Source organism: Atractosteus spatula, chromosome 2, assembly GCF_055471065.1.
Source record: "Atractosteus spatula isolate fAtrSpa1 chromosome 2, fAtrSpa1.hap1, whole genome shotgun sequence".
Classification (NCBI taxonomy): Eukaryota; Metazoa; Chordata; class Actinopteri; order Semionotiformes; family Lepisosteidae; genus Atractosteus; species Atractosteus spatula.
In genome coordinates, this window is record NC_142707.1 from 722,865 (window position 1) to 748,223 (window position 25,359).

A 25,359-nucleotide genomic window follows, 5' to 3' on the forward strand; every position below is an offset into this window, starting at 1 on the left:
TTTGGTCAGCAACACGCCGCTTCCATTCTCATTGGACATGATGCTACAGGAATGTGCAATTTCTGTGCTCAGTTTCATTAAAAAAAAATCCAAGGATTCCTACAGATTCCTCCCAGTATCAGGCGGGACTCCTTTAGGAATGGCGCAGTGAAGATCCTGCAGGACTCGGCCCACAGGAAAAACAAGGGGTTGCGTGCGTGGTTGGTACCAGGTCTCCGTGGTCGGAACGCCTGTCCATCACTCAGGAGCTGAAGGGAAAGCAGGAAGCTCAATACAGGTGGAGCGAAGGTTTCCTGCAGCCGTCGATTCCAGGACTTTTACTGAACTTTCATGATCTGTTTTGTCCCTTGTGACAGAACAGGAACACCACTCTGGTGCCGATGTCTAAAAGAACTTCTGACATGACAAGATCTCATGCTCTTTGCTTTGTGTGCCCAATCTGACCAATTACAGAAAAGGGTACAGAACAGTGTGTATGACCTGACTGGGCTCCCTGCTTCTTAAGATGCACTACAAAAATGTGTTACACAGAATCACACTGATCTGAAGCTTTACTGCAACATTGACAGACAATTTTTGTTTGCCGTGGATTTCAGAAGAGCAGCTGAGCAAGAAGTAACTGAGCAGTCTGATGAAGCAGCTGAGCAGCCCAGCCCATGAGGAGCAGCCGCCAAGCACAGCCAGAGACAGGAAGCCAGCGCCAGCACCGCCAGCCTGAGCCGTGTCCAGACAGACGGTACTGGGCCAGTTTTCCTCTGCTCTCAGACTGAATCTCTGGGAGCTGAGAAAATTCCAGCAGCCTGCAATGGCTCATGACAGGAGGTTACCTCAAGTATATGGATCCCACACATGCACCAGTGGAGCCAAAGAAAGTACAGAGAACCACTAAGCCAGACATCGGCACACTGGGAAGGACCCGTGTCTTTTTCATCCGCTGCCCCACTGGCTGATCCTGGGAAAGCCCCGCTTTCCAGCAAGCCTGGACGCCAGATGAGGGAAGCAGCAGGCCTGCAACGTGCCCAGCGCTCTCCTGCTACAGGGGGCCGGTGGGCTGGGCTGGGCTGGCCGGAGCAGGGGTACGAGGGTCGAGTCCAGGGGCGCTGGAACGCGGTGCGCCAGCTCCCGCACGGCAGCAGTAGACGGAGAGCGAAGGCGAGAACGGAGGCGCGTCTTCCGGGATGAAACAGCAGGAGGACTGGCCCTCGCCCTCCGAGGAATTCTGTAATCAAAGCCGGGGAGGGGTTGGGGATGTGCTCTTCAGCTGCGGCTGGCAGTGCTGTTTCGGGAATAAGGCAAAGCGAGAGCAAGAGAAGACAACGGCGGACAGGAAGAGACGGGCGACGGGGACACAGCGGCACAAGCTGACCCTGCAGCTGCAGGCAACTCGGCAGTTACACAGCCTCCCCTCAGCGCTCCAGCTCGCTGGGGGAATCGGACAGAGCAGCAGTCTGGCAAAGACAGTTTGAGGAATGTTTACTGAGCAACCCAACAGTCGAGGGTTGGGGTTTTTGGAACAAGACAGGCTCTCTGCTCAGCCTCACCTGTGTAGTGACCAAAAGGACCAACCTAGGGAAGGGCAGAGCTGCTCTCTGAGCTGGCCTTCGCACACTGCTCGATGGAGAGCTGGGACAGCCAGCACTGAAGCTTTCATAGGGCACTTCAGATCCAGCCCTAGAGGCTTAGTTTAAACTCAGAGAAGCAGGGGGTACCGGACAGGTCATCTACTGTCTCAGTGGCAGCCTGCTGTAAGTTGAGTAGAGGGTGATGTCAACTCTCTCTCCTCCTTGTCACGGTGCTCGACTGGAATGGAAAAACAGCCGATCCTGAGGGCGTTGCTTCTGGACGAACCGAGTCTTCCAGTGCGGAGCGCGACCATCAGGGCCAGCGAGGAGCAGGGAGACTCGACTCGGCATTCGCACGATTCCCGAACCGATCACAGGGCCGAGGCGCCGCTCTGCTCTGTCCATCGAAGCATGGAGGGCCGCGGCTCCAGGCTCCGGCGCTGCGTGTGGGGGTGGAGGTGGCGGCTCTGGGCTTCCTCTCCAGCTGACCGGACAGAAGCGGGGCTGGGCCGGGCCGGGCCAGGCGAGCAGCGGTCCCGGCCAGGCGAGCAGCGGTCCCAGGATGGGCCCTCAGAGCGGCAGCAGCCGGGTGGTGTGAAGAAGCAGGGGGTTGAGGTCCTCGGCGTGGACCGCCCGGTGGAGAGAGGGCTCCGAGGCGCTCCTCTCGATTTTCGGCAGCAAGTCCTGAACGTGTTCGATCGACACCAGGATCTGAGGGGGAGCCAAACAGCATCACAACAGACTCTCAACCACCTAGATGACAAAACACCTTCTGCCTGAATTTGCTTTTCACTTAATTTTTGGACTAACCGATGAGGCAGGTTTAGAAAGATGTAGCAATTTAGAAGAGGGCGTCATTGCAAAGAGCAATTTGAGACACAGATTTGAAATCAGCCCTGGGGCTGTTTCAGGGCAGTATGAGAATAATTTCTTCATTAATTTAGAGTTAACTTCTTTAAAAAAGGCTAAGCATTTGTGCCGATGTTCAGGAAGAAAACTGGAATTTCCCCTACAATGATTCAGACGTTCTTACCTGCGGGAAGAGTGGCCTCTCCTCTCGTTTAAACTTCAGGCAGTCAATGATGAGTCTCTTCATGGCTTTCGGACAGTTACTGTAAAGTTTACTGAGATCAGGAGACAGGTAACCCCGTCCCACCATGAAGATAATCTGCAAGCGAGAGAGAGGGGACAGGGGGATTCTGGGTCAGGCCACGCTCCAGAGGATGGATCGCAGTCACCCTGGGCTGAAAGGATGCTTGAATATCCCTTTAATTGGGCAGAGTAAGGTAAGCAGTTTTCTGCTTGGCTGCAATAAAGACTAAGTAGCTGGAAGCCCTGTAGGACTGGGCTCATAACTTGTCTTTTCCAAAACGTTCCTCTGAAAGAGCTCAGGGATTTTTCAATGGCCGCTTGTCTGCAGTGGGTACAGCAGCTCATAGCCAGAGCAGAGCAACAGTGCATCGGCAAGCTCAGATGAAATGATCAGGGCAGTGCAGGGTCTGCAGGGGACTCCGAACTGTGGCAGCGCAGGGAGGCGATGGGGGACGCAGAGCTGTAGGAGGCACCACCTCCCACAGGAAGCGTAGGCACCATGTAGTACAAAGGGGTGTGGCAACGGCACAGGGGATTATAGGATGTGATTCACCATCAGTCAGTGAGATTCACACCATCCACAATAAAGCCCAATCCATCATTCAGGATCTCAACCATCCCAGTCACAAACTGTTCTCCCCCCTGCGCTCTGGCCAGCAGTACCATACTGTTGAAGCGAGGACCACTAGACTCTAGAACAGCTTCCACTCTACTGCAGGACACATCTTCAGCAGATAACTGCAATGCCTCAAACTCAATGCATGTCTGCACTCTGCACTTTTTGTGTGATCTACCAGGCTTTTGTCCAACTTCATATATATTGTTCTCCGGTTGTATTACTTATGCTTGTAATGTACTGTCTACATTGTGTGGCGTTGTCTGCTCTACTGTGCATGTCCCAAGAGATCAGCGCGATTAGGAAATCCAATGTACGTGTACATATGGCAATAAACTACTGTACTCTACTCTCTGAACCTGAACTCGTGTTGCTCCAGCAGCTCCACTGCAGAGCCAAGAAGCTGCTACAGCTTCTCACTGCTGGGAGACACTGCACAACCCCTTGGAGAGAGCACAGCCATAAATCACAAAGCACTGCTGCAGTTCTCTTTTAAACATGTCACACATAGGAGAGGCAGCTCAACAGCTCACAAGGGACCGACCACAGACCAGCACACTACATGATGAGCCACAGCTCACACAGAATGCAGATGAGATGAGGTAACGGTCACATCTGCATGGCATGCACCCCCAAATTAACAGCCCCCAGTCTCTGACACACAGCGGGCCGCACCTGGTCGCGGTTGTTGATATTGGAATAAGGCAATGTTCCAGATATGAGTTCAAAAAGCACCACTCCATATCCATAGACATCCGACTGGAAGCTATAGGGATTGACATCCTGCATTCGGATCACCTCCGGAGCCTGTGAAAATGAAGAAAGCAAAAAGTACACTGAGTATCACCCAACCAGTCAGATCCACAAGCAGAGATGACATCATAGTGGCTCAGTCTGTCTGTGACATCAGCAGGCCAACAGCCAATCAAAGACAGACTGCACATCCAGACTCGTCACTAGGCAAGAAGGAGTAGGAGACTGCAGAGGGCTCCTACAGAGATGCACTACACAAACTTTCAGTGCACTGCTGTGCAAATGTGTAAATAATGTATACCCAGGATTGGAATAAGCCACTCGGTCATGAGGCTGAAGCCGACATTCTGTTATTTTTCAAGGCTACCGATTAGCTGCTGAAAATGAAACAACTGAGATGAGCTGAATGTTATACTTCTGGTGGTGGAATGAAACCAGGATGGCTCAGTCCCTGGACATCTTTCGGCTCCTCCGCAGACCTCACCTGTACAGACCTCACCTGCGGGCCCTCAGCTCTCGATTACTGTGCTGCACTGGTGTATTTAGTTCTCACACTGGCGACGTGATCTGCAAATCACCCTTATACACTGTGAGCATGGATCATGTACCCAAAGTACTTCCGTTATTAAACTGCTTTAGTTCAGTGTCATTTTTCTAATCGTGCACAGTGCCTCGGTTATCCGATATTCACGTTATCACATCTGGTGGACTTGAAAACAAACTCTGTGGACGCTGCATGTCTCCCTGAATCAGGGCATCTAAGCTGTAAAGATGGTCAAACGAGTCCAGAAGAGGGCTTGGAATCCCTGCTCTTCGTGATCCTGGTTTATGCTAATGAATTAGCAATTTGCTTAATTAACATTTGCCATCATTTTCCATTCCAAATTGATTGCACATTTCAAGTTATATTAAGTAATTTATCAGCTCAATAAAGGGCTTAATTAAGAAGTAAGGAACTCATCTGGATCACACACAGGGACAATAATTGTAGACAATAATTAACGCACAAGGGCTGTCACTGGAAGGTGTGAGGACAGCTGTGCACCTACCTGGTGGAAACCCACAAGAACATATAGACTCCACACAGAAGCTGCTCCAGGTTAGACTCAAACCCAGGGCTCATGAGCTGTGGGTTAGCCATGCTAAACTGCCACACCACTGCCCTGCCAACACTCTTGATTAAAACATACCCCGATCGCACGAGGCCACATTAGTCTGACTCACCATCCACAGAATTGAGCCACTGGGCTGCTCCACTTGCTGGGAGCCGCTCCAGCGAGACTTCACAGTGGCCAGTCCAAAATCTCCAATCTTCACAGTCCAGCCTTCGTGCAGGAAGATATCTGAGACTGGAGTCAAGGGGCATGCTGGGGGCCAGTGAGCCAAATCAGACGGGTGTTCCCCCCCGTCTCAGTGCATCAAACAACAGGAAAAGGTTTGCTTGTTAAACACTGTTGCACAGCCCCATTAAACTGAACTGCAAACAGTGCTGTGCTTATCAGAACTCTCTTCAAACACACTGGAAGAGCCATCTGCTGAAACAGCACATCAAATCCTGGAGTTCAAATTAAATGTTAAACTTTCCTTCCCCTGGTACAACTTCACACTCTTTGCACTGAACCACCTGTAACTAACTTTACTTTAGGAAATCTGCTTTGCAGGGCAGGTAGAATGAGATAATGGATAATATCTTTACACAACACGAATGCATTAAAAAATAAAAAACACATGCATAAAAAAAGTCAGAAGACTTAAATATTCCTCAGTTCAAATCGCATAAAAAGTTGAATCCTTAGTGAGTGAAACGGGTACCATTTAAGATAAGTCATTAAGTAATCGCTTTAGAATAAAAAAGCACAAGTCCAGCAACTAAAAGGATACTGTTTGATTTGAGATCGCGGTGGATTATGTTTTTGGCATGCAGATAGCTGAAAAAAAGAACATCAATTATTTTATGATAATTGCATACCTCCGTGAAGATCAAACTTAAATGAGCAATTATTCTCTAGACTTTTCTGCAGAATTCATCCACAAAGCAAAGTGGCCTTTAGTCCAAACAAGTGATCCTCTCCTGAGCAGCAGTGATCCTGCCGAGAGTCCACATGCTGACACCTGCCCCTTGGGCAAAAGTTATTTATTTTGACATTTTTAAAATAAACCCTGTGACCGCACACAGGAGAGAGAGAAAGCACTGTGACAGATACTCTGGGATTAGAGAAGCATTCTTCCCTAAATTCGGAAATCAAGTCCCAGAGTTCCCACACCTGCCAGAATCACAACGGGTCCCAATCCTACTGGGAGAGGGAGGAGGGAACTCAGTGGAACTGGCAGCCCAGTATGTGATCTCCTGTCACAGCCTGAGGAACAGTGAGCCTGTCTCTCAATAATGCTCCTTCTGTCTACAGTATCTGTCAATATTTTATAATATGTCTTTGTTGTAAATGTCTGTAATATGTCTGTAGATTTTATATTTCTTTTATTTTTTGTTTTGTTTCATGTGAATTTCATTATTTTATTTGCTTTGGCAACACTGATTGTACCCATCGGTCATGCTAATAAAGCACCTTGAATTGAATTGAATTGAAAAAGCAGTCCGACCCCTCCGACTCCCCACCTTCCTCTCACACCACAGGGGGCGCTGTGTGAGGACCAGCTCTGACTGGAGGAGAGGAGCGTCCTGCACTGACAGCCCGGGAGCCTCAGGGGGTGCCGTGTGTCTGAGAGCCCTGGCTGGCTATTGGTGCTCAGCCAGTAATGCGCCACTGCTTGGGTAATCCCAGTCAAAGTGGGCTAGTGACACGACCCAGCCTCAAACCCGGGATCACAGAGCTCAGCCAGGGAGACTCCCCACTGTTTTTATGAAATTAGGTTCAAACAGATAAAACACAAAATTGTGCAAAAGTAAAAGGTCTATAACTGGAAAAAAACAGCGTTAGTCTACTTGTTGCACAGAGATGTTGCCTTTTGGACTCAGCAGTTATGGCACAGGGCCATAAATGAGCATGATCGCGCCTGACATCATGGAGTGAAAACCACGTCCCAGAGAGGGTCATCTTCTCCTCCCTGCGGCGCCGCTGTCTGGAAACACTATCTGTCACATTTTGGCTTAATCCACGGCGCCCCTGAGAAAGAGCTCCCGCAGAACAGCACCGCCGGCGAGAAGGAAACCGTTTGGCCCAGCAGCGGGCAGCACAGACCCGGGGTCACTTACTCCATGCCCTGCGCGGTCTGCCGCGCCACGTCGATGCGGCGCATGGTGTCGAACTTGGTCTCGGTGACGTGCAGGTGCCTGTACAGGCTGCTCCCCTCACACCACTGCGTGATGATGGCGAAGTTGGGCTTGGTCATGAAGCCCATGAACAGCAGGATGTTGACATGACGCGTCTTCCTGCAGAGGAGGGAGAGGAAGAGGTCAGTTACGGACCACTGTCATGACGTACAAGAGTCCCCCAACCTGCCTAGCACTTCAGAACAGAAGAGGAGATTTGGAAATAACACAAGAAAATCACAATTCGTCTACAAGTCCACACTGACTGTGCAAGCTCTTCATAATTACACTGCTAAACTCCAGCTGCAGGGTCAGGGAACTGGGCTACTGTGACTAAAGTGTTCCCCCCACCTGCTGCAAGAGCCCTGCCCCAGGAGGGCCCGTGTGCCTGGGCAGTCCTGCCCCGCCCAAGTCCAAGAGCCCCAGGAGGGCCCGTGTGCCCGGGCAGTCCTGCCCTGGCCCAGTCCAAGAGCCCCAGGAGGGCTCGTGTGCCCGGGCAGTCCTGTGCAGCTGTGCTCACCGGAGGACCTGCATCTCGTTCTTGAAGGCCTGCAGCTGCTCGGGAGTGGGGTCCTTGACCTTCAGGATCTTGACGGCCACGTCTCCGTGCCACTTGCCCTTGAAGACCGTCCCGAAGGAGCCGGTGCCGATCCGCTTCTGCATGGTCACCTCACGCCAGTGCACCTCCCAGTAGTAGCTGGAGTCCCTGCAGCCCCCCCGGTGCTGAAACACACAGACGCGCTCAGAGACAGCAGGGCAAGGCGGCGCAGAGAGCCTATCTTCATACATTTCGTTATACCTAGAGAGTACGAGCAGGCACGCCTTTAATCAACAGTGGGTCTGGTTTGCGCTGAAAGACGAGATGGGTCTGCAAGACACTCATTCCCTCCGTGTGGGAGGAAAGAGCTCAAGAGCTCCGTCGGGAGGGATGGAGGAACACGGATCAGAGAGGCTTTCCGCTTCCTTCCGTCCTCCCGGCCTGTCAAGCGCGCCAGGAGGCCGCAGCGGCGCCCAGCGCTCACACCGGGGCCCTGCGGGCGTCTCTGCAGTACCGCTGGGGAACAGATCCCCGAAGCAGCACGAGGCCGGGCAGCACCCTCACAGCGGCTCACACTCACCACTTTCTTCTTGTCGTCGGAGGAGGACTGCTTGCGTTCTTTGGGGTGATCCGAGGGGGATTTCGGGGGAGGGAGCCTCCTACCAGGGGACCCCAGAGATGGGGGGCTGGTGGAGGGCTTGGGCGAGGTGTCCAGTCCTGAGGGACAAGCACAGGCAAACACCCTAACTCCATGCACTTCTCCATGTATCATACCCCTCTTACTGGTTAAATCACAAAGTCTCGCCACATGCAACACGCAGCCTTGAAATACTGAACAACTAAATCACAGCAACAGAAACGCCATCTGTAGCTAGCAGCCTGGTCTCAGGAACAGACAGTCCCGCAGAGGACTGATACGTACTACACAGGTGCGAATACAATCTTTCCAACAGTCCAATTTCTTCTGGGATTTTTAACACATACAGCAAAATCTAAACTCTTCTGTACAGTCAAGCAACTTGTAGTTGTGATAAATATGGGATGAAAACAATGAATGTCATGGATACGTTTTATGACACTGACTTTATCTGCACCAGGCCAGTTTTATGGCCAGATAAGACCAAGGTATATACAGTATGCCCATTCATCTTTATTTATGGTGCAACTAGTGATGGCAGCAGAAGGAAAAACTCTGATGTTCACAGAAACACTGACTGCTTATGCAGAAGAACATGCTTCCATACTAACGGGGCAGCAGTTCGCCAAACAGGCAGGGTGGGTTGAAGAGCCTCCTCTCAGATATTGTGCTCATGTCAATAGCCCGAGTCACACGGCCAACACAACCAAGGAGATCATCAGGAGAAAGCCAAGTTTAAAATCTTAGACTGGTCAAGGGGACTCTGCAGATTCAGCAAAGCATCTCACTGTGCTGAACACAAAGTATGATTTTGTTTTAATAGAATCTAAAGCAGGAAATTTTCCAAAAATGAAATGCACTTTATACTGCACTTATCATGAGATAAACTGCATGAGCACTGATCAGAACTGAGTTGGCTGCGTGCGAAAGCTCAAACACTGGCCAGGTGAGGCCCTGACTCTCTCCACCAACCCGTGGGCTAGCCAAGACGCAGCTGTGCTCAGACCCCCGCCGTGCTGGCGGGCTAGAGGACTGAGCAGGAAGTAGGTGAAAATTAAATGAACGTGACGCTGAGCCAGCTGTAAAAAGATCATCTACTCACCCATCAAGCAATTTGATTTTAACGCATCCTGAAAGAGGAACAGAAAGAGAGGAAATATTAGGAAAACACTCCCTAATTTCAGCAATTTACTAATTCACATTCCAGAAAAATGCAACATTGTTTCAACATAGTCTCCATTTTATCTGTAAGGGAGGGGGCTAATTCGGTTTCCTGAACTGCATTATTGCTCCATTAATTTACAAACACAGAAGACTTGTGCCAGCTGTTTTATCACAGCTCAGCCCTCTGCCATGCAGCCTGAAACCGGAAGCAGAGAGCGTGCCCCTGCACCCCGTCAGACTCTGCGCCCCTCGTCAGACAGCGCACCTCTGCACCCCATCAGACTCTGCGCCCCTCGTCAGACAGCGCGCAGAGCACTGACTGTCCTCCTCCTCCTCCCTGTCCAGCCCTCAGAGCTGGCGGTACGCACCTCGACCGTGGACGGGTCCACGCTGCTGACCATGTAGACGTTGGGGGTGGAGGTGGACCGGTGTCTCTGCAGAGACTGCCCGTCCGGCCCGGGCAGGGGGAACTGGAAGGCAGAGGTGGGGGACAGCAGCATGTGGCTCAGCCTGGAGGGGCACAGACAACGGCAGGGTCACCTTCAAAGCTCCCACAGCCCCCTTTTAAACAGTGAGTCTTAATGTTAATGGAATTAAAAATATTTAAAAACAGCGAAAGATACCGTCAGATTTACACCCTGAATGAGCATGTGAATCTTGACAACTTGCACGGTTTTCTCCAAAGCAGGACACAGCAGGTGTAAAACCAGCCTGATTTATGAACAGATCTCCCTGATGGCGACCAGCCGAGCCCGAGCTCTCATCAGTGTTGTCAAGTGGCCCCGCAGGACATCCCTCCTACCGCTCCATCAACCAGCTGCACAGACTCCCTTGACAAGGCACACGACCCCGATGGAGAGGCGCCCCGGGGGTGCGCAGGGGAGCCTCCTTGCCATCAGAGCAGCAAGGTCAGACGCGTTTGATCGCTCAGCCTCTCTCCCTCCCAGCCGCTGTCACGATGCATCACTTCAACCGTGGACTTCACAGCTGTGGCCCTTTCTGTCAGAGGCTTCATTCGCGACGGGCTCAGACCCAGCCGACCCCAGCCGACCCCAGCCGACCCCAGCCACCCTGCGGCAACAGCTCAAGGCACTTTCAGAAACTAAAACCCCGGGCTGGGCGGAAACTCGTGCAGCAGGTGGGCCTCCTGCACATGTTCTTACAGGGAGCGTGTACAGAACTGTCCCTGCTCAGAGCTGCTGGGGGAACTCGGACACAGCGGAGGTCCTGGCAGTCAGACAGAGAGGCCGCGCCGAGGAGACGAGCTCAGGCCCGGTGCTCCAGTCGTGACGGGAAACACGCCCCCTCTCCTCCTGGCACTGGGCTCCGACACGCCGAAACAGACGCACGAAAACCGCTCAGACGCCGCCTTTTTACAACTACTCTCAGGAACACTGGGCAAAATCTTCTCACACCAAGAGCAGGACTCGAAAAACACAACATAACTGAAATATTTCAGGAAAACGTTAGGAGAAAACCAACTGGAATAAATGAGTAATTTATTTTTGCTTTTTTAAAAAAAGGTTTTTCTCTGACATTTCAACTTGAAATGCGCAAACGGTAGCTCTTGGCAGAAGGATATTTACGCAGTGCACACAAACTGTCTCCAAGGCTGCTCGAGACCAGAGAACAGTGCCCCAGCTTGCCGAGACCCTGGAGTACACAATCCCCCCTGCCCCCCCAGCAGACCGCAGGGTCGGTCCACACACAGGCCCTTCACCCGCCCAGCGCAGTCCCGCTTTTAAAGAAACAGGTTCGAAAGACAAAAAAGGTCAAAACGTTTTCGAGGTAATAAGAAATAAACTGCTTGAGCACGAGAAGCTCCTGAACGCAGAGCAGCGCGAGCCGAGCTCTCCAGGACCCAGACCTCCCGCCAGGCGAACAGCCAATGCCCAAGCTGGAGTGCAGCTGTTTCGGGATTCGGCCATTTCAGAAACACATTTCTACAATGACTAGGATATTCTGATGAGTTAGTACAGCAAAACGCAGGTTCAGAACACAGGTATTCCACCAATAGGAGGCCTTCCCACCCATCCAGCTAACTGGGCTGCTAGCAGCTAAGCAAGGTGAAGATCTCGCCAACCAAGTTCATTTCCGTTTTGCTACTCTGAGCGTTTTCATTGATCTTCATGAATTCACGATTCGCAATTTTGCTTTAAGCCTCTCGACCTGTCCTGCCCACAGGCCTGAGCATCAGGACTTCCCTTGAGGTGGCGCTGACCACAGGGGTCCCTTGCCCAGCCCAGCGCGCTCCACTCACCCGGAGGGCTCAGGCGTGAAGGGGGGGTCGCTCTGGCCGTCGGGCATCAGCAGGATGGGGATCTGTGGGTATTCGTCTGCGCCACGATTCGGAGAACACCGGCTGCACAGAGGAGACACAGGTCAGAGCCCACAAATGACACACAGGGCACACACACGCGCCAGAGCCAAACCAACACGCGCACACACACAGGGCACACATTAGGTCAGAAGCCTGTCTGTTAGTCTCAAGACTCCCTGGGGTTTCTGCTTCAGCTGCCCCTCAGAGCCTGCTGATGAGCCTGAACACCGCGGTAGAGCCGATCTCTCTCAGGAGAGGCGCCAGCAAGGCCATGCGGTGCGAGACAGAGCCCCGCGGGGCGCAGGGCGGGCAGAACAGACACTCACAGCTTGGTGACGGTGTCCATGTCCAAGCACACGGTGGGCACCTTGCTGCTGCAGTGCTGGTGGAACTTGTACCCGCAGGTCTGGCAGCGGAAGCCGTGGAAGAGGAACTTGTGGCAGAAGTCGCAGTAGGCCAGCTTGAAGAAGGTCTTGCGCACCTGGGGGCAGGGAAACACAGCAAGGCTGAGCCGCAGGCCACCCTCCACCCTGGCACTCCTCTCACAGCCCACGTGGAGCACACCGGGCAGCCGGGGGGCAGCGGGACGGGCACAGGCCCTGCTGGGGACCAGAGAGTTACCGAAATCGCCAAGCACTCAAGCTGGCGGCCCCGTGCCACGGGCACTGCCCGTCCCAGTTGGACCCAGGCTTCAGCCCCTGGGGCTCCCGGCCTGCTCTCTGAGCCAGCAGCCCTGCGTCGTGACGTCAGGGGCTCGGCAGTGCTGTTGCTAGGCTGCACCCCTAGGATTCCTGATGCTGCTCTTGCCTGATCCCTGTGCCAGGCTGGGAGGGGAGCTGAAACACTTGGGGATCAGCGGAGTGGCAGAGCAGCGTTCAGTTTACATGTGGATAACAGGTAGCGGGTACCCCCTCCCCTCCTTTTCAACAGGCAGTGTGCAGAGAGAAAGCACACGGCACACACCTCCAAGTGCCTGAATGAAGCTTATTCACATCGGAGGCACAGAATTGCTCTCGATGTTTAGGGCTTGTTTGAAAAGGGAAGACAGTGGAATAATATCAGCAGACGTGTTGCAGGAACTAGACGCACATAAATCTCCATATCTCCTGAGTAGGTAGGCCATTACCAAAACGTTTCTAACAGTCGCTCGAGACGGAGGACAGGAAAACAGATTAATTTACTGCTACGTGTAAAGTTGTGGAAAAGACAATTAGAGGACCCCCTGTTTGGTTTCTGATAAGATTCTAGGGAATAAGTGAGATTCATTTGCCCAACTTCAGAGCTCAAGCAAAAGCAGTGATGGATAAGAATTGCACATGATGTGGTCTTGAAAAGTTCCACATAAAAGTTTTATTCCACGTTTAGGTGGTAAGCGTTCAAGATATTGTATGTGTTTGCACTGAGATTGGCTATTGGACAGAAAGCAGAGAAGTGAGTGCTCTAATTGGGATGATGTAATTAGCGGAGTGCCTCAGGTATCAGTGTTAGGACCCCTGCCGTTTCTGATTTCGATCATTGATCTAGATTCTGCTACCAGAATTTGGATACTGAACTGGAGGTCAGTAAACAATGGGAGGACTCCAAAGGAACCCTGAAAAACATTTTAGAATAAAAGACACAGGGCAACAACCGGCAAATGACTTAACTGAAGTGCAGAGCCTACACTTCCACTACATACAGGTGGAAACACTGAGCTCAGGGCAACTTATGGAACAGACTTAGACTGTCATGCTGACATCATTGAAAGCACTGAAGGCGAAAAAATGTTAAAGTGCATAGTTTTAAGTATAGACCTTAAATCAAGGGATGTTACCGTTAAAAACAAACAAAGCACTAGTAAGACCTCACTTAGAATATGTACAGTAATGGTCACAGCATAACAAAATGAGGCTTTGAAATCAGAAGGAAAAAAACAAATCAGTCTAACCAGAGAAGCAGTGCTCCCCCCAGCCTGCAGGGCGGCAGCGTCAGGACACTTACGAAGTTGTGCATGGTGAGCGGTACGTCGTCCAGCACCTCCACCAGGAGCTCCTCCCCCACCAGCGGGGTGATGTCAGTGCTCCAGTCTGTCAGCTTCTTCCGACTGGGACAGCGAGAGGGAAGCAGAGGGGGAGAGTGCATCAGTCCTACCCAAACAAGCACAGTGGAGCAGTCTCACTGGCGCAGAGCTGTTCAGGGTCTGTCATCTGTACATAAGGCCATTTACTCAATGCTAACAGTGGCTTCAGTCGATTCCTGCACTTTGGGAACAAGCCGGCACCTCTTCGAAACCTGACTTGGCATCACACCAGACTGTCCAGTCCAGCTCCTGCAGGGCCAGTCAGCATGTTGTGTCTGCAGCAGGGCTGTCCAGTCCAGGTCCTATAGGGCCGGTCAGAGAGTCTGCAGGTTTTCTGGGTCACCTTCAAGCAGCAGCACATGAAGAGCTGGGAGAAGCCAAGACACACCGGTCCTGCAGGACCAGGACTGGACACAGAATTGCCACGGGCACCGTTTCACACAGACTCCTGTATCTAGCTGGCAGCGCTGACCGGGTGTGCGGTGTGAGAGACTCACCCCTCGAGCAGCCGGAAGACAGCGCAGCACTCCTGCGTCAGGCCCCGCACCTTCAGGGCCTTGTCCAGACTGTCATGAACCGTCTGCCCCGGGCGCACGTTCACCTGGAAGCACAGACACGCACAGGAGATCAGCATCACCAGCTCAGCAACAAGGACGAGATCAGCCATCGCTACCAGATTGCTGGAAAATTGTCAAGGCACTTCTCTCCCTTGTCACTGATAAATCACTCAGCGAGTCAAGCAAGTCTTTTCACTAGCTCTCTGGTGTTTTAGGCGCCACGCAGACATTCTGCCTCGGTGGAGCAGATCTTATTCTTGCAGAAATGCCTGGTGATGGGAGAGATTTTTTAAAACGGACTGTTTTAACCTTGTCCTTCTGTGCCAGACTTAGCCTCAGCTCTTGTCCTACAAGTCCGAAGGCGTCCATGTCAGAGGGCTCATTCGGACAACATACAACCCTGACTGAAGGGCCGGGTCAGCTGGCTAAGTAACACGTCACTCAGATTCAAGCCAGGAAGAGAAAAGCACCCCTACTGAGAGGTCTGTGGTGCAGGAAACAGACTCTACAGCAGCAGTGAAAAGCCTCTCCCTGCCCTCAGGAGCTCAGGCTCCCCAGCTCTCTTCTCCAGACCCTTTCCTGCTCCCACTCTGCTCCCGTTCCTTCCCTGCGTTCGGAGTGCAAAGATGTTCAGAAACATTACATCAGCATTCACAAACATGTCACTTCTCCGCGTTAATGGAAGTGAAATACCGGCGAGGTTGGGAGGTCCCTCTGCACACGGGAAGCTATGGCGGTGACCGTGGGCGACGATGGCGGCTCTGGCTCGTACCACAGTGCGCTGCTTGTTGGGGAGGTAGACACGAATGGTGCCCCCTCCGCGGGGCGTGTCCCCTGGGCTGGTCTCCTCCGAGGAGGACGAGGAAGAGGAGGAGGACATCGTGGCAGCCTGGCCGGGAGGAGGAAGAGGCAGAGGAGCGGGGGCCCTGCTTCGGCAGCGCGCCCTGCTGGCCAGAGGAGGAGGTGACAGGCTCAAGCCGCTGGACAGCTTCATCCACTGGAACAAGGAGGGGGCGTGCTCTCACCTAAAACCTGACACAAACAGGGCGTCAGCAACACGGGCCCGGCCAGCGACGCCAGCACACAGCGGGGCGCCTCACCCCTCTCCAGGGCGTCTCGGGGGGCTGTTTCCCCAGACGGCTTGACTAAGTCCAATAACACAAAAGAAAACCCCAGCTGGCTGTCGGACTGCTCCTGCGATTGCGGTCCCACCCGTGTGAACCAGAGACACTCCAGTGCACTGACCGGTCCTGTCCTCACCGCCAGCCCTCTCCCACATTCCCAACATGCATCCTCATCGGCACCCCAAAAACCCGTGTGTGGAATTAGACATGCACCGGGTCCAGATTTCCACTTGCTTTCAATTCCTGCCTGGGGAGTAACGACACGGGACAAATATATCTTTTTTTAATTTCATTTTTTTTTTGTAATTCATTGTGTAAGGCTACCCCTGTGAGAGGAAGGTGCGAGCTCTGGAAACAGCATGTTTCCTCTGCTGGGGACAGTCAGCGCTGTGTGTGAAAAGCTCAGCTCGATCACTGCATTTCCACAGGGCGAGAGCAGACAGAGGCGTCGTGTGGCAGCATGCAGGTGTTCAGTCTTAAGGCTCCATCCCTGGTCTTTTCAGACCACAGACCTGCTGGCGGAGACCTGCGCTACAGGGAACTGGGGTTCAGAAACTCTCAGTGACCAACAGGACCATTAGCTGGTTTACCTGGGACCCGGATTTTCTCCTCTACGCCTGTAAAGACGACACCGCAGGCAGACCTGGGGAGACCTGGCTCCACTCCAGCTGGCCTGCGGCGCACCTCTCCGACACCACAAAGCTCCCCATCTGCCTGCCATCTTGTCAGAAGCGGTGCTTGCTTACTGCTGGAAACGTGAGAATCAGAACAGCAGCGAAGTGTCTAGACAAATCAGCAGTTTTTCCGCAAACTGGAGCAGCAGGCAGGTAACAATCAGAAGCTCACACACCCCCCCGCCCTGCTCACCACACTCCGATGAGCTCTGGCAGTCTGCGGCAGCTCGCCCTCAAATCCTCTCTGAGCCCTGGCGGCCGAGGTAAGTGAACAGGGGGTGGGGGGGAACTCTCTTTAGGATTAATTATCTCCCGGCCGCCGCTGCGTTGGGTACAGCAGGCACAACAAGCTCCTGCAGCACAGCCCACTGCACACGCTGCTCCGCCAGGGGCCTGCAGGGACCGCTCACGGGGAGGGCCCGAGACAGCCGTCCCGGGACAGCTCCTGAGCCGAGGTTCTTGCGGCAGGAAACGTTCGTGCTGCGGAACGGCGCATCAGCTGCCACCTCAGGAGGCACGAAACCGAAGACGGGTGCTCTGCTTTTGAGTCAAGTCAACAAAGCAAGCCCGAAAGCAGAGGGGCTGCACGTGAACCACTGCTCGCGGTGAATTTCAGCTCTTCCCACGGGCTGCTAAATGATTTCACGCAAACACCGACGGCAGCGAGTCAGCCTGACGCGGCCGGCAAGCAGCCCCCCGATAATCCACTGCAGTCCCTGCAGCTCTGATCCTGGCCCTCCCGGTCACAGCTCCCCCTGCTGGAGGAGTGAGGCTGCACGCCCACGACAGGGAGGGGGGTCCGGGCTGCAGTCGGACAGGCCCCTCCCAGCCGCGTGCTCGAAGGCGCATCGCGCTCGGCGCCTCGCAGCAGACCTCCCACGCGGCAGTGGAAAAGAACTGGAAAACTGTGCTCACCAGCCACATGAGAACGCTGAGGCTGTGAACCGAGTAACGGAGTAACCTCGCCCCTAGATTGCAGACAGACGGACCGGCGGCTGCGGGAATCAGCCGCACTTCGACGAGTGTCAGCTTGCCGGTCCTCCCCGCGGCACCCCATCTTCCTCATCGGACGCGACGGACGAGATCAGGGCAGCAGGTGGCCAGGGTGACAGAAATCTACAAGACGTGCTCACAAAAAACTGGAAACCAGGGAAAGTAATACTGCAGGGACACCATCCAGGTCACCTGGTTAACATCTGTCTGCACTTAACCAAGACCTGAACTCTGCCCTAACCTGTCCAGCAAGGTGCACAAACTCCATCAGGTGACGTTTCAGGTCAGAATCGTACGGCCGTGATGAGCATACAGACCTCCGAGTGCTGTCAGTGTCTCTGTCCCTGCTCTGTAGCAGAGTGGTGCTGCACAAAGGAGGAAACACAAACCTCACAAACCACAAAACATCCTGCGCGCACACGCACTCACGCACACAGACTGGGGCTGATGGGATAAAGGCCCCAGACTGACCCATGCAGCTCTGCTACAGGCGGGGGGGCCAGCGGCTGGCTCTCCTGGCAGAACACGCTCAGGCACGGTGGCGGGAGGCATCCTCTTACCGCCAGCTGATGCATTATTAGCGAGGGAGAACAATAGCTGTTGTATGGACACCTGCTAGACACACACAATGACAGCAAACGCTGAAACGCGACCCCGCCGCCCGCGCCCAGCTACGTTTTACACCTCGCAGAGCCCTAAGAAAGGATCAAACACATCACCTTACAGTCTGGGAACCCCATTTCACAGCAGTCTGGACCACTTCAGGTTTCACAAGCTAAGGGGGCTCAGCTTACCCCTGTTGCATGACAAGGGCTGCTATAATAATATTATTAATAATAATTTCTTACACTTTTATAGCACTTTTCTGGACACTCCACTCACAGTGCTTTACAGGTAATGGGGATCCCCTCCACCACCACCAGTGTGCAGCCCAACCTGGATGATGCTCCAGTACTCTCCCCACACACCAGCTCTCAGTGGGGAGGAGAGCAGAGTGATGAAGCCAGTTAAGAGAGAGGGATTATTAGGAGGGCATGACTGGTAAAGGCCAATGGGAATTTTGACCAGGGCGCCAGGGACACCCCTACTCTTTTCGAGAAACGCCCTGGGATTTTTAATGACCACAGAGGAGTCAGGACCTCGGTTTTACGTCTCATCCGAAGGACGGCGCCTTCTTTACAGTATAGTGTCCCCATCACCATACTGGGGCATTAGAAACCACACAGACCGTGAAGTGAGCGCCCCCTGCTGGCCCCACTAACATTACGATTCTTACCTTATTGTGCGGAAGGCGGCAGTGAGAATCGGGAGGAGAGAAAGCAGGGCTCCGTCAGCGCGGTCTGTAGCACAGCGAGCCCAGACCACAGAGACAGCACAAGAGCAGGACTGGCTTCCCTGTGTGGCACGAGTGCCAGCAGAGAGCAAAGAGAACCTATTCCCACAAAGCGCGCTGGACGTGCCGAGACACCAGCTCGTTCCTGCCTTTACCGCCGCGCTGAGAGAGCTGGGGTTTAATGCCAGCCCAGGCGAAGCAGACCGACAGCGCGCCCGCCTCTGTCTCGCACGCGGCCCCGAGCTCCGTCCCCCCCCCCCACGTGTGTGAGCAAGCACCGGCAGGGCTCAGCTGCCTCTCCAGCCCCTCCAGGCCCCTCGCCCCCGCCAGACAGCGCCGGACGCGAAGCTGCAGTGACGGGGTCGGCCCCGAGCTCCTTTCAGACTCCCCACGGTGGCCACGACTGCGGGGGTGAGCATCTGGACAATTAAACACCGGGCGGTCTGAGGACACGCGACAGCCTCTGCTCCTAGCGAGCTGCAAAGGAGAAAGACACAGCGCGGCCGTGCTTATCCCGACACTTCCCAGCCCGTGCGGTGAGCCGTGAGCCTTCGGCTCCCACTTGCAGCTGCAGCAACAGAGCTGTTCCAGTAGCAGGCCTCCTGCCTCACGCCGGCAGCACTAGACCGCAAGAACTAGCAGGTTACACGAGCCCATGGCACCCACCCAGCCTGTCTGCTCTCTGTAGGGAACAGACTCGAGGAGCTCGCCCAGTCAGCTCGTGACAGAGAACCAGGGTATGAGCAACGAGGCTGGTTACTGTCACACTCCCACAACCCTCTGTGTGAAGAAGTGCCTCGTGTTCTCGGTTTTAAACGCACTTTCCACTTGCACCCTCTGGGTCGTGTTTCACTGTCCGCTCTAAAGAGATCCGCGAGCTGAGCTTGCCGATGACTCCGAGGCTACGGAATACTTGTCTCCGGTCGCCTCTTCGCTGACGACTAAAAAGGTTCAGCTCCTGCAGTCTGTCAGTGTAGGATATTCCCTGAAGGCCTGGGATACATAGGATCCGTGGACAGGCTGGTTGTACACATTAGGAAATGCGCTTATATAAAAGTAGCACTTGCACATCAGAAACGTCCCGTCTGGTGTCTGACTTCAGGCCAGCGCTCGATTCTCGCGGAGTTCCGGGTCGGATCCACGAGGGATTCAAACATGTCCCCCCCTGAACAAGGAAAACAGGGAGTCAGTCCATCCGTCATCTGTGCTCCTGGACTCTCACACCGGTCTCCCCCAGCGAGACACACCGCCAGCCTGCGCGCTCTTCAGAAGACAATCAGCTGGCAGGGGCCAGACGGCACGCCAGCAGCCGCCTCTCCCGACGCCCGATCAGCAGGGACTGCGCAGCCGGGCCTGCTCGCACGGACCTTCATCACCCCTCCGCTTTCTATTCACTGTCATTTCTGAGCCCAGATGCTCCTCATGTCCAATTAGCTTTACCCACAGAGCAGCTCATCTGCCACCAGGGTCTCCTCAGGGCTGCTCGAGGAGCGCCTGATGAACGCCCATCGCTTGCTGACTGACACCCTCCTGGTCGAGAGAACTCCACACAGACGGGACACTTCTTGCCATCTGGCACACGAACCACCAAAACGCAGCATCATACTTCCGCCACAACACCGAATCTCAACTATCCTTCATTCCACTGAACAAGTCACAAACACCGTTATCAGAAAGTTGGCTGCCTCGCTGCTTTTAACAGAACATCGCGTACAGGCCCGACTGAACCAGAGACATTTCCTCATGCGTCTCGCCATGAAACCTGCAGCACACCGAAACTAGCGCTTCGCTCGCCAGTCCTCACAGCGGGCCGTTTCGAACAGTCACTCACAAACGAGCTAGCCTTGCAGTCTGAGCTATTCCCACTCCACTATAACCTGCCCAGGGTCCGAACGTGCAGAGCGGGTCAGGACCGCGCTCCCCGTGACGAGCCTCACAGCTCGGTGCGGAGCGGGACAGAGGGGGATCCCTAGTCCGGACCCGCCGGAGAACTGAACACCAGGAGCCTGTGGGAAGAAAGCCATGTCTGCCTCAGCCTGAGCACAGACATCAGCACCTGTAAGGCTGCCTGCAGGGATCTTATAACTTTTCCTCTTATCCATACGGAGCTGCAGAATATATTGCTTCCACAGACCTGGGGGCTGGACAGCCGGAGGACAGGTCCCAGCTCTGGTCTTTTATCAGCTCAGCTTTGCACCATGATGGCCGACTTGTCACCACATTTCAGCGCTAAGATCACTCTGGCGTCACGCAGCTCGGACAGGAGAGCCGCGCCGCCGAAACTTGGATTGATCTCTCAGCCCCACAAAACCAAACGAGACTGGAGAGCAGGCGTGCAGCCCAAGTCAGAAAGGAACTCGCCTGACCCCCGGTGCCGCGGGTACAGCCCGCCAGACCGCGAGCGGCATCGCTCCTCACTCATGAGACGAGTTTGCGAATCATGAGCGAGGAGGAAACTAGAGGCCAGTGGAGGAAGGAAGCAGTGAGGGACCACAACCCTGACTGTGCAGCTGCTGGTGCTGCTGCTGCTGCAGGGTGGAGGTTGGAGGCTTCTGCACCGATCCCGAGCCGCAGCGCCACAGCCTCCTCGTCCTGCTGCCAGAGGGCTCCGAGAGACACCCGAGCTCCGTGTGCCCCCCAGCCCCCCTCTCACGCGCTCACCCCTGGCAGCTACAGTGGCTTTGCTGCCACCACCCCCCCCACAGACTACGACAGCTCTCTGCGAGACGCGTCCCCACGCCAGTGGGGCCTGCTCGGCGAGGTGCCAGCCCGCGGTGCGAGAGGGGACACCCCTCTTGCCACAGGGGCAAGGCTTCCGACGCGATGGGAGCCGTGCGACACTGACACCCCGAGTCACTGAGCCCCGGGGGATCGCACACACCTTCCTGTGCAGAGCAGGGCATCCCAGGCCTGGATTTCCTGGAGCCACAGCCCCTGGCCCGAGACCCTCTCTGGTCCCGACCTCCGACCCCAGCAGGAAGTGGTTGTCAAGCCGATCGACCTGGCTAACTTCCTCTCCAGGACTCTGTTGCTTCATCGCTGTGCTTTCTGCCAGCCTGAGGTCAGATGATAAGACGGCTGTTTGCGCGCTCGTGTTCAAGCGAAGCGGTGCCCTGCGGACTCGTGCTGCAGGCTGGGACAGCGCGTCCCGTAGCGAGAAACCAGTGGCTGAGGGTTCGAGCTGCCTGGGCACCACCTCCTCCATCCCTGGCACCGACCCCACGGGGCATTTTGCCTACCCTGATAACTGATTAGCAGCCATCGATTACCCCAAAGCACCGGGAACAGCAGCGCCCGGAGCGCGCGGGCGAGATGAACGCCCAGCCGGCTCCCACACTCGAGAGCAGGCGCTCAGGAGGACCCCAGCCCTCCAGCAGGTCCTGGCTCTGCCCACGGCCTCTGCTGCAGCGAGCCACTTAACCCGCACAAGCCCGCCCTTCGTCTTCCTCCCCAGCGAGAGCCTAGGCTCAGAAACACTGTCCGCCTGCTCGCCGGTCCAGCCGGCCTGCTCACGGGACTGGCCGGGGGGGTCATCGGACCCCCACAGGACCCAGCGGAGGTGTCCCCACAGCCCTGCCGGGACGCCCTGAGCTGCCTCCGGCTGGGTGAGGGGTGAGGGGTGAGGGGTGAGGGACGGGGTCAGAGCCCGCACAGGGCTGACTCGGGCACCCGTGACGCGCTGCTGACAGTGCCCGGATCTCCGTCAGCCGCACGCCGGCTCCGGTCCAGCTGCCCCGCTCGGCGGGCAGTGAGAAGACAGCCGGCCGGCGAGCGCAGGCGGGCGCGGTACTCGCTCGGGGAGCCGCGGGACGTGTCCCGGGCGCCCGGCAGGTGCGGGGGTCACCCCGGGCAGGACGGGACCCCACTCGCACGGGCTCACACCTGCGGACGCGCCGCGTCCCCGCGGGTCCGACAAGCCCACACACGTGCCCGGGGCGGAAGAGCGGCGCGGCGGCCCCCCGATGGAAACGCACAGGTGTGTCTGAGCGCGGAAAACACGCCGTGAACTTTCCACGGGTGACGGCTTCCCCGCCCGGCGGGGGCACGGCCAGCTTGCCGACTCACGGGGGATGTTCCACCAGCGGCGCGCAAACCCCATCCCCCCCGAAACACGTCCCCGGCTCCCCCCGCCAGCGAGGCGTCACCTACACTCGGTTTCTGTACTTTCAAAGCAGGTCGAGTTTAATTAAAGCGAACGGGGCTTACTTGTGCACTCCGGTGGTCAAAAGTAGCATTTCTAACCCCAGGAGCCTAAGAGTGGCCTCCACAGTCCTCCGGTGTGCGAACAAACGAACGCGAAAGGGGCGGACAGACAATCGCAGCCCTGCTCGCCTCGGATTCACCTTCAGCACAGTATTATGATTCCTGAAATAAACACCTACCTGGGGCGGCCATCTTGAATTCTCTCAGACTTAAAGAACAGAGCAAGAATCTGCTTCAGCGGGGGTCCGCCCCCCGTGCCGCCCGCTCATTGGCTGGCTCCCCCGGGAGGGCGCTGTGATTGGGCGGCCGGGCCCGGCTGTTCCGGAGATCACCCGTCCGGGGGGCGGGCCCTGGAATTGCGACACTTGTGTGTGTTGCACTAGAGAAGAAGGACTGGACTCCGGGCCGAGCGGGAGAAGCGCTGGAGCAGGCGCAGCCCATGCGTGGCTGACGGACAGGGGGCACTCCTGGGGTCGGGAGGAGAAGGGATAGCTGCAGCGGGTCGGAGCCCCAGTCCCGGCGCGCACCCCTTTAACCCCTTAGCCTCCAGACAGGCCTACCCCTCCCCCCAGCCACCTGCAGAGACACCAGCCCCACGCAGGGGCCGACGGCTCCCAGGCACCAGCCTCCCAGGCACAGCCGCAAGCAGTTACAGACTGCATGACACTCTAGAGCCAGTGTCTTGTTCAAGTTGATAATATTAATAGTAACAATAATAATAATAATAGCGACAACAACATCCCCATCTCTGAACTGGCGCCATCACTCTGCTCTCCTCCCCACTGAGAGCTGGTGTGTGGGCAGAGTACTGGAGTATCATCCAGGTGGGGCTGCACACTGGTGGTGGTGGAGGGGATCCCCATTACCTGTAAAGCGCTGTGAGTGGAGTGTCCAGGGAAGATGTGATAAGATCACTTTATTGGCCATATACAGTTTCTTGCATTAGGAATTTGTCTTTTCGCATACCCCAGCTTGCTCTCCATGAGACACACAGGCACACAGACGGGGAGAGAAGCTGGGGGTCAGAGCGCAGGGTCAGCCATTTATACAGCACCCCTGGAGCAGTTGGGGTGAAGGGCCTTGCTCAGGGGCCCAACAGAGTAGGATTCCTCTGCCGGCTGTGGGATACGAACCGGCAACCTTCCAGCCACAGCGCTAAGCACTTTATAAGTGTAAGGAATTATTACTAATTATTATTAAGAATGTTTTGTAAATCAATATTGAGTTGTGAAATGGGGTTGGAAAGCTCTTTAAAGCGAGAAATCACCGGCGAGAGATGGAGCAGAGGGGGGTGTCAGAGGACAGGAGGGGTCTGAACCAGACTAAAGTGGTTTCTCACAGGCCTCCTCTCCTCTCCCTGTGCTCTGTCGCTCCCTGTGAGGGTCCGAGAGCCTGCGGTCACGCTCACGACAGCGCTGTCCACGGCGGAGGGTGAGGGGGCTGCCAGTTCACGTCTCAGGCAGGGCATGCTGCGTCAGCGGGTAAATCAGAGTCCGTTCCCTGTTCACTTGCCTGGCTAAATAAAGGGTTAAATCACAAAATAACAGGGGTGAAGGCAGACCCCCACCTCCCAGTTTCTGCAAATGATACAAATGCAATAAAGTCTCACTCAGATAATCTATTTTATTTTTACTGCATTGGCACCAACACACTTCTGTATAAAGCAGTCGTTTAGTTTCCTGTAAAAACTGATCTCAGATCTCAGGGATTATGTCTGCTCTGATGCACTCTGTTTTCATACGGCCGTACCTGCAACGGAACCCATCTGTACCAGGCTGTGTGCAGCGCAGTGCTCGGGTGCTTTATTTTCATGGGTATGTGGCACATTTTTCATTATTCATCATCCCCAGCTGACGCTCCTGGGCTGGGATCTCTCGCAGTGCTGTTCCCACATGGCCATCTGTGCTCAGAGCACGAAGTTCCTAAATGTGTTCTTAAAGGCTGAGACACACTCCAACCGCCTGGCACCGGAGTGGTGCTGTTACTCACCAGCCCTGCAGAGAAGCACTATTAACTCTTCCCAAAGCTCATCACTGCCTGCTCATGTTAAGGGCTGAAAAGCCGATCTGAGCCCCTCTCAGCAGAATACTAGAAAGTTACAAAGGAGAGGAGCCATTCAGTCCACCTGGCCTGTTAGGTAGATAGTAGTGATTGATCCCAGGATCTCATCCAGCCATCTCTGGAAAGTAACAAGGGTTTCGGCTTCAGCGACATGACCGGGCAGCTGGTTCCACACACCACCCTGAAATCTTAGAGAGGAAGCATTGGGAATAACCATCTGTAGCCACTCTGCACTGAGCATTATCACAAAAAAAATCCCAGGGCGTTTCTTGAAAAGAGTAGGGGTGTAACCCTGGCGTCCTGGTCAAATTTCCCCCTTTACCAATCATGGCTTCCTTATAATCCCCATCTATGAACTGGCTTCGTTGCTCTGCTCTCCTCCCCACTGATAGCTGGTGTGTGGTG

At 54.9% G+C, this 25,359-nt stretch overlaps 1 protein-coding gene across 1 annotated transcript; it reads right to left on the reverse strand.

Moving 5' to 3' along the window:
* Nucleotides 1-1,199: 1,199 nt before the first annotated feature.
* Nucleotides 1,200-23,111, reverse strand: araf (A-Raf proto-oncogene, serine/threonine kinase). The gene is made up of 16 exons (XM_088908065.1): nucleotides 23,073-23,111; nucleotides 15,339-15,598; nucleotides 14,507-14,610; nucleotides 13,931-14,033; nucleotides 12,277-12,431; nucleotides 11,891-11,992; nucleotides 9,999-10,140; nucleotides 9,569-9,596; nucleotides 8,410-8,546; nucleotides 7,812-8,014; nucleotides 7,235-7,411; nucleotides 5,905-5,951; nucleotides 5,248-5,366; nucleotides 3,946-4,077; nucleotides 2,596-2,730; nucleotides 1,200-2,273 (listed from the first exon to the last, which is right to left on the reverse strand). Exons 2-16 carry the CDS (start codon nucleotides 15,558-15,560, stop codon nucleotides 2,133-2,135), a joined length of 1,947 nt encoding a protein of 648 aa, XP_088764191.1. The 5' UTR covers nucleotides 15,561-15,598; nucleotides 23,073-23,111; the 3' UTR covers nucleotides 1,200-2,132.
* Nucleotides 23,112-25,359: the final 2,248 nt, after the last annotated feature.

Coding starts and splice junctions, on each gene's coding strand:
- araf (XM_088908065.1), bottom strand. CDS start 15,560: ATGAAGCTGTCCAGCGGCTTGAGCCTGTCACCTCCTCCTCTGGCCAGC. Junction 9,597..9,998: donor TGGACCCGTCCACGGTCGAG/GTGCGTACCGCC, acceptor TTCCTCTTTCAG/GATGCGTTAAAATCAAATTG. Junction 5,952..7,234: donor CAGACCGCGCAGGGCATGGA/GTAAGTGACCCC, acceptor TCTTTTTTTCAG/CTATCTGCATGCCAAAAACA.